Source organism: Tiliqua scincoides, chromosome 5, assembly GCF_035046505.1.
Source record: "Tiliqua scincoides isolate rTilSci1 chromosome 5, rTilSci1.hap2, whole genome shotgun sequence".
Taxonomy (NCBI): Eukaryota; Metazoa; Chordata; class Lepidosauria; order Squamata; family Scincidae; genus Tiliqua; species Tiliqua scincoides.
In genome coordinates this window covers 100,007,441-100,021,660 of record NC_089825.1, presented here as the reverse complement: position 1 = coordinate 100,021,660, position 14,220 = coordinate 100,007,441, and the positions used below count along the sequence as shown (strand labels likewise).

General features: G+C 43.4%; 2 protein-coding genes across 2 annotated transcripts; both read left to right on the top strand.

Moving 5' to 3' along the window:
- The first annotated feature begins 3,194 nt into the window (after window positions 1-3,194).
- Window positions 3,195-4,148, top strand: LOC136652601 (olfactory receptor 2AP1-like). Its single transcript, XM_066629531.1, has one exon. The coding sequence runs from the start codon at window positions 3,195-3,197 to the stop codon at window positions 4,146-4,148; it is 954 nt and encodes a 317-aa protein (XP_066485628.1).
- Window positions 4,149-11,588: 7,440 nt separating this feature from the next.
- On the top strand, window positions 11,589-12,536 carry LOC136652600 (olfactory receptor 10A7-like). Its single transcript, XM_066629530.1, has one exon. The coding sequence runs from the start codon at window positions 11,589-11,591 to the stop codon at window positions 12,534-12,536; it is 948 nt and encodes a 315-aa protein (XP_066485627.1).
- Window positions 12,537-14,220: the final 1,684 nt, after the last annotated feature.

The following is a 14,220-nucleotide window of genomic DNA, read 5'->3' as shown; positions in this document are numbered from 1 at the left end:
CACATTTGAGTCATATCTACATGGAATATATGGTTTAGGATTCCAGTGTCGTTTTTCTACCAATGGTAAATGCATCAATTTCAGTATATATTCCATACGGTAACTAGAGTGTTTCCCTTTCTTCACCAATCAGTGCCCAATATCCAATTAAAAAATAAGCTTGTAACATATTTATTTAACTGTAGAAATGTTACTTTTGTGCAAGCTTGCAAGACCCCGGGAATAGAAAAGTTTTCCCTAAAAATAATTTGCCTCAGACATCAACATATGGATTTTTATACCCTATTGGTTGGAGGAAAGAGTAAAAAAGGCAAAAGTTTTTTTTTTTTCTTTCTCCTTTTTTCATTGGCATTTCAGGATTCCCAAGTTCTTGGGTACATTTGTTTGTTTAAAGATACTGAATCCTCTAATACACTGCTATCAATAGTTTGTGAAAAAAATATGCTGAATAAAAGAGAACTATTAACCTAGTCACTGAATCCTGAGGATTGATATGCTGAAGTGAAATGAGACTTCAATGCCTTTTTACATGTGGCACTGCAAACACACGTTGCAAAATGCAGAAGAATTAAACCCAGCAAATTAAATGCTTTGTTGTGGATCTAGAGACTAACTTTATCCCAGCATTCTACCATCAGCATGCAGTAACCTGTAGAGCAGTGGTTCCCAAACTGTGGGTCGAGACCCACTGGTGGGTTGCAACCTGATTTTTGATGGGTCTCCAAAGGGTCATGGAAAGAGACCCTTTGAACTAATTGCCTTAAGTCCTGAAGCTATTCAAAAAATCAGATACTGTAGCTGCTAATTGCCCCTCAAGGAGCTGAGCTCCTGTAGTTTGCAAGCACAAGGAGATAAATGTTTGTGGGTTTTTTTCTGTTTGGTTATTATAAATAAAATTATTTCTTTCTAGATCTATTTTTTAAAAAATCTGGTAAACCTAGATGGGTCCCAATAGAGTGTCATTTAAAAAGTGGATCCTGGTGGTAAAAGGTTTGGGAACCACTGATGTAGGGCCAGTGGTGGGTCTGGATGGGGGGGCAGAGGGGAAAATGCCCTGAGCACCATGCCTGCATGGTGTGCCAGACTGCTCAGAAAGCCTTCTGAGGCTTCCGACACAATCTTATATCCAGTTTCCCGGAAGTACTGTTTAAGACAGCAGGAAAGCATGAAAAGGCTTTCTGAGTTGTCTTTGGCGTCACGTGAGTCTCCGTTGCACTAGGGGGGGCAGTGGGGTGTGGGGAGTGGCATGGCAGGCCTTTGCTCCAGGGCACATCGAGGGGCAGGTCCTTTACTGTGTAGAGCCCTGTTGTCTGGTGGTAAAATAACATATTTCTTAGTTCAAAACCCTTTCTTCTGGGTGACCAATTGCAGCATTCTCACATTCACAGAGTTGTAGATGACCATGTTGGTCCATTAAGAAGGATAACTGGGAAGATGAAAAACTGCCATATTAGTACCAATTTTAAAAACTGAACATTTTTTGAAGAATACAGACCATCTGCGTTTAGGCAGAGATCTATCAGTAGGCTGTCAACATTACTGGAACTACTGCTGCAGACAGAAGCAGATCTCTATATCTCCTGCATAGATTACATACAGCATGTTATCAAAGGCTGACATCAACTGATCAACTGTAACATTAGGTTATAGAATAATAAAAACAAGAACAAAAAAATAAATTGGAGGCCATTGAAAGGATACACCCCCACCCCACTGCCCTTGAGCATTTTCTAAGTTCAAAAGTAAATGGAGAAAGGGATGGTTAGTGTGAATGTCCACAGTGGTCTAACCTACTGCTTCAAAGCATTTAAGGCAGTAGTACTTGTACCACTGGTGGTGCTTGAGGTGGTATCCGGTGGTACACATCGGACCCTCAGACCCCTGCCGACTGGCAGCGAGACCAGCAAAACAATGCGACAAACAGCTGTAGGATGCTCGGCTCAGTAGGCAGAGCTCCTGTATGTGCTTTTCACATGCTCAAGAAAGCCCTCCCATCTGTCCTGAGCCTCTTACCAGTGTTTGTTGTGTTGCATCAGGTCTCTCCCAATCTGGAAGTAACTGGCTATGACATCATCACCGGTTACTTCTGGTGGTACTTCCAATAGTGGACTATGTGAAGTGGTACAGCAGGGGACAAATGTTGAGAAATGCTGGTTTAAGGTAAAGTCATCAAGGACAAAAATATCTGTCCCATCTTGGGATCCCAGTCCAAGAATATACCATTATAGGCAAGAAGATAAAAGTAAGAGGTGTATGCTAAGATAAGATCAGTAAACTACACTTTGTGTCACAGGGTCAAATGCATTCATTGAGGAACACTAGCTCTCCCCCAATTTGACCCAATGAGTTGTGTGAAGGCATGCGAACACATTACTTGGTGACATCACATTTGGACTAGTGCTTTACACTGTACTTGGGGTTGTCTTGAAGGCTAGAACAATTCAAGGCATTTGTTTTGACCTTTAAATCTCTATGTGGTTTGCATGCAAGTATTTGAAGTACTTTTCTTGTATGAACCTGTTTGATTGTTTGAATCAGTGGTGAAGATCCTCCTGTGTCCCAGCAATATCAAGCATTTCAGTTCATGTGTACCAAACATAAAGCCAGTGGGCTGGATATGACCATGAATGTTCTTTATTTAATCTGTATGATAATTGGGTTCTCCTAGCACTGCCATTAGCAGCTCTCAGCTGCTAAGCTACAAAGTAATATAGTGGCCTTCCTGTATTTTGAAATTATGATCAAGACTTGCATATTTTATTGTCTGTTGTTTGTAACAAATGAGTTCCTAGGTGAGAACAAAGTGCTTATTTCTGGCCATTGTCTGCTTAATGAAATTACTTCCTGCTTTACGACATCACTTCCTGCTCTCAGCAGGTTGAATTCTATTTAGTCCACAGTATGAAACAAATTTGACACCCCTGCTACAGTTGATTGGGACTTAAGAGCTGGTCTCCTCTGGTTGTATCCAGCCTCTGGAACTCTCTCCTGAGAAAGTACTACCTGACTCCAACTTCGTTATCCTTCCACCATGCAGCTAAGACCTTCACATACTGCATTTGCATTTAACCTGTAGATCCTGGGTTGTGCTCTAGATTTAACACAAAAAACACTGGCAGAAGAAAACAAAGGATAATATAACATAATATGAACAAAGTATATTTAACCATTTATTTCCTTTGCAGAATCATCCTATGGAAAAGAAAGCGTGGGAAAACCAGACAGTGGTTACAGAATTCATACTCTTGGGATTTGGAAATATCCCCCATCTGCAGGTCCTGCTGTTCCTGATAGTCCTGATGATCTACATGGTGACCATGGTTGGGAACCTCCTCATTGTTGCACTTGTTGTGATAGATCCACACCTGCACACACCCATGTATTATTTCCTAGGGAACTTGTCCTGCTTGGAGACCTGCTACAGCTCAACCATCCTCCCCAGGATGCTGGCCAGCTTTGTGACTGGAAACCAATCCATTTCTTTCACTGGCTGCTTTGTGCAGATGTACTTCTTTGGTTCACTGGCTGCTACAGAGTGTTTCCTCTTATCTGCCATGTCATATGATCGCTATTTGGCCATATGCAAACCACTGCATTACACAACTCTTATGAAGACCAGGGATTACTTCCGTTTAGTGGCAGGGTCCTGGATCAGTGGGTTTCTGGGGAATACCATTCTGTTTCCCCTGCTGCAGCTAACATTCTGTGGACTCAACAAAATTGATCATTTCTTTTGTGACTTCAATCCCTTACTAAAATTAGCTTGCAGCGACACTCGTCAAATCGTCGTCTTAGCATTTGTCATCGCTTGCATCTTCACGCTACCCCCTTTTCTCTTAACGGTGACCTCTTATGCTTGTATCATTACCACCATCCTGAGAATCCCATCTTCCCTAGGGAGGCAGAAGGCTTTCTCCACCTGCTCCTCCCATCTCATTGTGGTGACTATTTTTTATGGGACTTTGATGATCGTCTACATGCTGCCTGACACTCCGACATTGAGTGACTTGAACAAAGTCTTTTCCGCTTTTTACACCGTCTTGACTCCAATGGCCAATCCCCTGATATACAGCCTGCGGAATAAAGAGGTGAAACAGGCTTTGAAGAAAATACAAGACAAAGTAATCCCAGCTAGATTTGTACACTAACATGATACATGGCACTGTCCAGGTCTTACAAGCCAGCTTTACTTTGATGTAGCAATAAATAAATAAATAAATAAATAAATAAATAAATAAATAAATAGCAGCTCATACCACTGTCTTCTCCAACCAGATCTTCTTCTTCATGAGCTAGACTGGGACACAATCTCCTGGTACCTGATATCTTCCCCTTTACTTGGTGGTGCTGCAGTCCAGTGGCATTCAACCTTTTTCATGTCCATAAGTTGCTGTGACCCACAACTGAGGCTTTGTGACCCCACTGGGGTCCTAACCCCAAGGTTGAAGAACACTGTGTTAGATCAGTGAAACAAGTCTTTCAAAAAGTTGCTTTTAACAAGAACATAAGAACACAAGAGCTCCACTGGATCAGGCCAAGGGCCCTTCTAGTCCAGCTTCCTGTATCTCGTAGTGGTCCACCTGATGCCTCAGGGAACACACAAGACAAAAATTGTTGGAGCCTTGTTTGGCTCAGTTGACTGAATCACTTTAAGGCTGGGCTTGTCCTTGAAACTTGATCAAGCTGTTTGGTTTGGCCTGGCTGCTTTGAACCCAGCTTGCACTCAAGTTGTCTGTAATTTTCCTCTCAGCTCTGAATGATACTGACCCATGCAACCTAAGCTTGCTCCCACATAAGAAAATAGACAAAATACAGGTGGAACCTCATTATCTGCAAGGGTTCCATACCTGGACCCCTCATGAATACCAAATTGCGTGTGATATCAAATCACGTGGATTTCAGGGTCCACTGAGCTCTGAACGCAACTGGAGCCTTGTTCTGGTTGTGTCCAGAGCTGTTCTGAGGCCCATGGAGACTACACACAGAATGGCCTCCAGAGGTCCTAGCAGATCCTAGAAGGGCATTTCCGGATTTCTGGGTATACAGGTTGAACCTACTTATCCATTGATTTTTGATCCATGGATTTGGTTCAATGTGGGTCTTCTGGACCCACCATTGAGCCACATTTGTTCCAACCTGAAGCCTCCAGAAGTCTTCTAGTGCCCTTCTAGGACCTCCAGAAGTCTTCCTGAGGCCCCAGAAAGCATCGGAAGGCCCCTGAAAGCGTCGGAAGGCAAAACCGGAAGTTTTTGCTGGAAGGCAAAACCACGCAGCTTCCACAGGCCTCAGAAGAGCCTCTGGAGGCGACCGAAGCATAGCCACAGTCACCTCTGGAGGCTTCAGGCTTTGCTGAATGTGGCTCAACGGGGGTCCAGAGGACCTGCATTGAGCCAAATTCACGGATCAAAAATCTATGGATAAGTAAATCAAACTGTATACCCAGAAATTTACGTAAAAAAATTAGACATTTTATGACATGGGTGATCTGCAGTGAGGTTGGCAGGATCTTATAGTTGGAATGTGGGAGTGTTTGGTATGCTAAGTCTGGCTAACTCCACCTCTTGGAAGGGGCAGTGTGGACCTGGCAGGAGTAAGAAAGGAATGGTGACCACACTAGAGGTTTGCAGGGATAAAGGAGGACCTAGGTTATAATCCCTTGAGGCTCTGTAGGACAGAGGAGAGGAGAGTGGTCAGGTTGTTGGACTGCACCTGCGTTCACAGCCCCAAAGGCTGCTCAACTAGGAGAGGAGAAACAGAATGAAGGCTCTCTCATACAAAGTCATGAAGGGAGAAGGAACTATTATACTGATTGCCTGTTGCTCTGTCCAAGGGTGAGTATGTCTGGAGAAAGGGACAAAGGGATGGAAGCATCCAGAAGCTGCAATGGGTTTAGGCCTGCACTGTGTTTGGGGTAGGAACTCTTTAGCTAATATAGTGGTCTTCAGCCTTTTTCATGCCATGACTCCCCATCAAACAAACAAACAAACAAACAAACAAACAAACAAACAAAAGACTGGTAACCCACTGCCTATCCCATCCCCAAGGTCCTGCAAATCCTTTCAGATCCAAAATCATGCATACAAAGTCCACTGTGTGAGGCTGGGCCATCTTTGTAAGGTCAGGTCTTGCCTCTGCCATGCATGGCCACCAATGAGATTGCATGCAAAGTCTCATGGGATGGGGAGGCTGGGCAAAAGCCTTTCTCTCCTCATCCACTGTCATCCTGGTGAAGCCATGGAAGCCAGCTATTTTTGTCTCTGTAAGTTGCAGCAGCCCCATAAACAAGGCTTCACAATCCAGTTGGGGTTGTGTCTCACAAGCAGAAGAGGCTGATCCAATGGACTCCACTGCATATTACAACTTTCAATAAAGTTGTGGTCCTATTTAATCCAACGTATCACCTTGTGCCTATATTGGGTACGTTGGTCATGGGAAACAGCATAACTTTGTTTTATAACTTTAAAAGGAAAAAGTTCCAATGTAGGAAGTTCTAGAAAGAAAAGTTCATGCAGAAAGTAAAGACGGTGTAAGTCATTAGAAACCCCCCAAGGCTTCCTCATGGTCTTGTTCCTCAGAGGAATGCAACATTCTGAAAGATACTTTCCGAATAAGTCTATCTGCCCTCTAGGCCAATAGTATGCATGAGCTGAGAGCACCAGAAATCATATGGAGAGGATATAATTCCCTCTTCAATATTTTGCTCACATGTTATCAGAGATATTGTCAGAAACCCAAGCAGTGACAATGTTCCAGCATTTGGAAAGCCCTCCACTTTCATTTGACTGCTAGGATGTGTAAGAACTATCTGAACGTGCATCTTTAATCTTCTCACACGACTTTTTTTTCTCTTGAGTAATTTCAGCTAGGAAGATCTCTGTTATTTGTCTTCATTACTCTGGTAAGTGAAAATCTCTGTATATTTTAGCAAGAGAAAGAACTCGCCTAGCCTGTTTAACAGAAAATCTCACTGAGTGTTCCAATTTTTACAATATTGGTTAAAATACAGCATGCTTATGTGTGTAAGTATGGGGAAGGACCTGAATTTTGCTTTCCTCCTGAGCCAGCACTTTTCCTGTAGAACAAGGGATCTGGGGATGCTATCTGGGGAGTTTTTAAGAGTGAGATTTTGCTATTATTTTTCAATAAGGCACAAGCATAGTTAGGAAATTTAAGTTCCATTTGTGTCAATTGGAGAGTTAAATCCATTAAGATTGAAATCCTATAACACAGTGTTTTTCAGCCAGTGGTATGGGTACCACCAGTGGTATATGAGGTGGTGTCTGGTGGAATTTGCAGGACCACTGGACATCTGCTGCCCGGCAGTCAGACCAGGAATGCCACACAATAAACAGTGGTAGGAGGTTCATCTTGGCAGGCAGAGCTCCAAAGCATGCTTTTCCATGCTTGAAAAAAGGCTTCCTGTTCACCCTGAGCCACTTACTGGTGTTGGTCGCATCACATCTGGCCTTCCAACTCAGAAGTAACTGGTGATGATATCACTGCCAGTTACTTTTGGTGGTACTTCAGATAGGTGAACCATGTGAAGTGGTATAGCAGAGGACAAATGTTGAGAAACACTGCTGTAACACTTTTCTGGGAGTAAGCCCATTTGAAAAAAGTTGCTTCTATACATTTATAGGCTTGGGCAGCAAATTAATGAGATTTAAAAGTGCTTCCCTGTGCAGAGATCATGTCCATATTATTTAGGAAAAGGGGTTCGACACTCATTCTAAACTTTATCTAGTCATCATTCCATTGTTTTCAGTTGAAATTCTATTTGTGTAATTGGACTTTGTAAAATAGCACCTTGACAAGCTGCTGCCAATTGTAATCTAGGGGCAAGTCAAAGCATAACAGTCTATTTCCAACCTACAACTTCCGAACTGTGATTTTTGAAATGGATCCAAACCCCTTTGATTTCAAACAAGGACCTTTGATCCAAACAAAGTAATGCTGCTGTCACTAAGATGCAATTCTAATCACATTTTTCTGAGGGTGTTCCATTGAATTCAGTGGGGCTTAGTTATGAGTATACATGCATAGACTTGCACTGTAGTCTATATCTTGTATACCTTTATCTGGGAGTAAATTCCATTGATTTCAATGGATTAACTTCTAAGTAGACATGCATAGGATTGCGCTGTAAGGGGCCAATCCAATCCAATTTTCCATGACCTGTTCAGCTGTGTCAGTAGGGCATGCACTGCATCCTATGGTGGGGAGGCAGTCACAAAGCCCTCCTCCAGGTATGGGTACATTTGTTCTCTTACCTCAGGGCTGCATTATGGCTGCACTGGTGTTGAAACATTGGATAGGATTGTGCCCTAAGGCTCCTACTAGTGAAAGGGGTTATTACATCCATTTTCAACCACTGTGCCATGGCATATTGGTGTGCCGCAAATGGTCCCCAGGTGTGCCATGGGATTTTTGGAGAGGGTCATTTATTTGTAGGGCCATTGGGGGCTGTGAGCCCCCCATTGGCAGCATGGTGTGCCTTGTCAATTGTCAAAAAACCGATGGTGTGCCTTGGCCATTTTAGTGCCTTCCCAGTGTGCCGTGAGATGAAAAAAGTTGAAAATCAATGGCTTATTATATATGGATCTGTGCATAATGCCAGCTTTGCAGTGAAATTTTGGTTAGAATAAACTAAAATCATGTTGGCAAAAGGTAGCTGCTGCATAATAGCATAATAATGACAGGAAGCTATTAAACACAATTTATGTACAATAGATGTCAATAAATAAGGACCAGCTAAATGACTGATAAACCACTGCGTTCACGGGGGTATCCCCATGACTCTCTGGATTGTGGTTATAGAGATAGCAAACCAGAGATAGTAAAAATCACTTAAATGCTTCCATTTTCAGTTTGTTTAATTTTTCTCAGAAAGCTGTCTGTTTGTAGCTTGCATGCCCTTTATTACAAGCACTTTTGCAGATTGCTGTAAAAGAGGGCCAAACTAGATTAGATGCCTATTGTGCAATTGGGGCCTCTGTGTTTGATTTTACTTACTGCATGCAAATAGCATATGGGTTGGAGGGTCATCTAGATCCCTATATAGCACAATGGTTCCCAAACCTTTTAGCACTGGGACCCACTTTTTTGAAATGACACTCTATCGGGACCCACTTAGGTCTTCCAGACTTTTATAAAATGAGATCTAGGGACTAACTTTTATTTATTTATTTATTTATTTATTTATTTATTTATTTATTTATAAGTGATAAGAGCCAGAAAAAGACCCTCAAACATTTATCTCCCTATATTTACACATGCTTGCAAACTGCAAGAGCTGAGCTCTTTGCAGGTTAATTAACAGCTACAGTATCTGATTGTCGAGTATTCTCAAGGCTTGAGGCAATCATTTAAATAATCTTTCAATCACACGTTGGCGACCCACCAAAAATTAGGTTGCGACCCACCAGTGGGTCCCAACCCAAAGTTTGGGAACCGCTGCATCAAGGGTGGTTTAACTCCTTGCTCCCCCCCCCCCCAAAAAAAAGTCCTGCTCTAGATACTCTGCCACAACTGCTATCTTTCCCACAAGAAAAATTCCCAGTGTTACCAACTGGAACACTTAAGGGCAAAACCAGGGGCACCTAATATGGATTGGGACTGAAGTTAAATCTTTCCACAGTCTTGATTGGAATCCCGCAGTGGTAAAATTCCCTGTATTATCCCCTGATTTCGGCATATTTTCCCCGTTTGAGGGATCTTTCTAACCAACCCACCTATGGGTTTTTGGTAATGTCCCAACTACTTAAACATGATTTGGGCATCTTCCTGCTATAAGCCTTTTCTCTTCTAAATGCAGTACTGTTACTGAAGGTTCACATATCAGAATGTGGATTCACTCTCTTTGTGACTGGAGACCCCAGAAACAAAGGATGTTGTCAAACCTGAGATTAACCATGCTGTCTAACCCTTCTGCTGAGATTGACATATACAACAATTGGGCAGAGAAGTCCACAGCCAGAGAAAGGGATGGGATGAAGTGCCCCAGCTGGTCTGATTCCATCCAACTGGATGACCCTATGACATGAGCAAATTGAGGTTTTTTTACAGGCATGCAAAGAGATGTCCTTGATAGTGGCCTCATGCTTGGTGCGAAGTGCTGTGTCAGTGTAGTAACAAAGAACACACCCACTACTCATAGAAGTGTGAGTAGCAAATTATATGCAAATATCTAGCAACATGTGTTCAGGGGTTTTATTTTATTTTCGGCTCGCCATTTTAAGAGCTATTACCAAATTCTTTTTTGGGACAGACCTGCTTTTCTTCTGATTTGTGCCTTGTGCTTTTTTCCCTTTCCTTGGCGTCCTGGTGCCTGGAGAAAGGACCACTGAGAGGAATTTTATCGGGGGGTACAAAAGTTTCTTTTGGGCCCCTTGTCAAAGGGGGGGGCAATGGGGGAAGGCAGAATGGGGGGGTAAGAGGGTGCTGACAGCCAGAACAATCTTCGGAGCCCAGGTCCACCAGGCTTGTGGATGCGGAGCCCAGGTCTACCTGACCATGCGTTGACAGTTAGATAAAGTAATATGGAAAACCAAACACACTCCTAAGTCTCTTTAAAATCTTTGGAATTTAGAAAATATTGCTGAAAATTAGCATCAATGTGTTTAGGCTCATATTGTAGCCTTGCAGCTGTGCCCCTGAACTCCTTCATGGTTATCAGATCCACAAGCCAAAGAGTTCCTACAGCAGGCCAGTTTACTCCCTGATTTGACACTGTGTTAAGGAGGGTAATGGATGCAGTTCTGGGCCCAGTGTGTATGGCTTGCAGCAGCAGTTGCCACGACATGCCTGTAGTTAAGTAAGGTGGGGGGGGCAGGCAGTTAGAGGAACAGAGGTAGAAAGGGAAGGGACAGGGGAGTTTCTGGGCAGGAAGGGGCAGTATGTCGGAAGGAGAGGGAAGGTTTGGCAGCATGCGTCTATAACTGAATCCTCTCCCCCTCCCTTTCTGTCACCTTTACTTGCCTGGTTCCTGCACCAGCTAGTGCAGGATCAAGGACTCCCATAGGGCCTATGGGAGCTTTTGCCAGGACACATGAAGAAAAGTGGATGTAGCCTGAAGAGATTTCTCTAACCACATCCCCACCATAGGATGTAGCTCCCACCTCCTTTGCACACCTGCATCAGCTCAGGTAGATTTAGATTGAATGGGGCTGTTGGTGATTCTTTAGGTAGGTTTCGGTTTAGTTAGGTAGCTGGTTATTTTGAATTGCGGGTCTATTGTATTTATTAGCTTTATGCATTGCGTTTGTACTCAATAGAATGCAATGTTATGAACCCATACTTGTGTGTGTGTGTGTTCTTGGGTTGCTTGTATGGTTTCCAACACATTTTTTACTCCCTCTACCACACACACACACACACGCACGCACGCACGCACGCACCTCTCTCATATGTGGGGGAAACAGTGGTCCCAATCATGCAATAGCAGGCATTTTTTCCCCTAGTTTAACTCTTAAAAAACATATGAGCACATCCTAATTGATTGACAGCATAATTTCTCCTAATTAATCAGCAACCTGTGTCATCTTCTTTTTTACCTTGCAGATGAAGCACATTTTTTTTTAACAAGGACAATGAACGTTACAGGAATCGCTGAATTTGTCCTCTTGGGTGTAAGCAACCATCCTGATCTCCAAGTCATGCTGTTCATTGTGTTCCTGCTGGTTTACATCATCATCATCGTAGGGAACATGCTCATTTTTATCATGATTATAGTGGACCCCTTGCTTCACACCCCAATGTACTTCTTTCTCAAGGTTCTGTCCTTCCTGGATATCTGCTATTCTTCAGTTACGCTCCCCAAAATGCTTGTAGATTTCTTGTCTGAGGACAAGACAATTTCCTACACAAGCTGTGCTACCCAAATGTTCTTCCTGCTTTTCCTAGGTGCGTCCGAATGCTTCCTCCTGGCCGTCATGGCCTATGACCGCTACGTGGCCATCTGCAAACCACTGAGATACATGGCCATCATGAACAAGAAAGTGTGCTTTTCACTGACACTGTTGTCATGGTTTCTTGGAAATGTGGTATCCCTCCTGCAGACGGCTTGGGTGTTCACTTTACCATTCTGTGGATCCAATCAAATTAATTATTTTTTCTGTGATATTCCACCACTAATTAAGCTTTCTTGCATTGACACCTCCTTGTATGAGGTGCAGCTCTTTACAGCAACTGTCTTGGTTATCTTTGCCCCATTTTCCCTCATCTTTGTGTCCTATTTTCTGATTATTGCCAATATCCTAAAGATGACGTCAGCTGAGGGCCGTCAAAAAGCCTTCTCCACCTGCTCTTCGCATCTCATGGTGGTGACGTTGTACTATGGGAGTGGAAGTTTGATTTATCTGAGGCCAAAGTCAATTCATTCCCAGGACAGTGGCAAAGTGTTGGCCCTGATGTACACCACTATCACACCCATGTTGAATCCAATTATCTACAGTCTCAGGAACAAGGAGGTCAATAGTGCAATTAAGAGAAGGACAAGCAGAGCACTGAGCAGAAAACCTTTTTTCCACAGGACGTAGTTTTTATTGATAGTTATGTTTGGTGTTAATAAAGTTGTGCTGGTTTATGCAATACTATAAAATACCCACAGTCCAAACATGATCAGATTGTATAAGAATGGTGAATAAAAAGAATGTAAGCTCAGTTTTGTTCAGAAGACAGCACGGATTTGGTCAGGAGCAAATCCTGATCTACGTGTACATGAAAGTAGCATTGAACATTGATGTTTCTCTGTTCATTATAACATGGCAAAAATAATGACCAATCCTGAAAGTTCATTGTGAACAGATATAATGTGAAGATTATGAATGAGGTTTACTTGTTTTTTAATTCATTCTTAAAATAAGGATTGTAAAGAGAACCTTTGATTTATGACAAGAGTTAAATTGCTTACAAGTTACTGGTTAATTTTACTTTTGTGCCATGTAAGCCATCAATATTTTGGCCTCAATCCTATCCCCGTCAAGTTCATGAGATGCAGTGGCATCAACAGTGCACGTGTTGCATCTTGTGGTGGTGGTGACCAGATGGCCCAGAAGAGGTAGGTAAAGATATTTTTTACTTACCTCCCAGTAGGCTGCCTGGCTCCCAGTGGGTCTCCTTGGACCTAGGCCAGCTATTTAACTGGTGTAAGTCCAAAGAGCCTCAGGGGGTGGATCAGAGCTGGCAAAGGAGGATAGGACCCCAGCATGTGCTGCCGCTGCTGAAAGCCAGAGGCAGACCTCCCCAGCCCTGTACCCCGAGGCAAAGGTCCATGATGGCACCCCCCACATGCAAATCCACTCCCCACTTACCTGGAGCACGACGGAGCCTTGTGCAACTCCAGGACACGTCAGGGAAGCCTCTCTGAGGTTCCGATGTTTTAAACTATGCTTCTGGAAAACTAGAAGCACAGTTTCTGACCCCGTCAGGAGCCTCAGAAAGGCTTCCCCAAGTCCTAAAGGCTCATGCCTGGGGCATTTGCCTCATCAAATGAATGGGAGGTTCGCCACTGCTGAAATCCACCTCTGACTGCCCCCTGCCCAGACCTCTCCCCTCAGATCCTCCCATAAACCACCTATGACCTGCCTCTGCTGCCACTTTGCCTGCTCTAGCATGGCTTGAGTGAGCTGTTGAAGAACGCAGGCAGGTCCTCCTGCCATTTGTACCAGTGATCCCTCAGTGCACAACAGTGGCATGTGTTTTGCTGTGCCACACCAGCACTTGCAGTGGTGGATTGAGAGAGCCACTGCTGTAAGCACCCAATGGCTATTTGCCTAGTCTATATTATGTTGATTTACAAATTAGGCTCCATGCACTCACAGTTTTCCTTGGTCTATCAGGTCAATTTTGGCCAGGGGAAAGATCAATCCAAGCAGAAATTCAACAGGTGATTTTCCCCCAGTCACTTCAACAAAATACCTGATGAATGACTGCTTTATACATTTCAACAAGCATAGGGCATCCCCAAAATGGAGTCTATTGCTATAGTGAATATCCAGGGAGGTATTCTACAGGAAGTGCAGTTTCTGGTACTGTTGCTCCTCAAAAACACTTGTGTTTTCACTTCATTTATTTGGCTAGACCATCTATGAGGCCAACTGAGGTGGTCAATTGAGGCAGAGTATAAGTGGGGCACCTATCTCCATCCACATTCTTGCCCCCAGTATGCCTCCTCCTTCCCCTACTCCCTGAGCTGGAAAATGGAGGATGGAGCATAAAAGG

Bases quoted from the DNA above. Each gene is read 5' to 3' on its own strand.
- LOC136652600 (XM_066629530.1), top strand. From the start codon at position 11,589: ATGAACGTTACAGGAATCGCTGAATTTGTCCTCTTGGGTGTAAGCAAC.
- LOC136652601 (XM_066629531.1), top strand. From the start codon at position 3,195: ATGGAAAAGAAAGCGTGGGAAAACCAGACAGTGGTTACAGAATTCATA.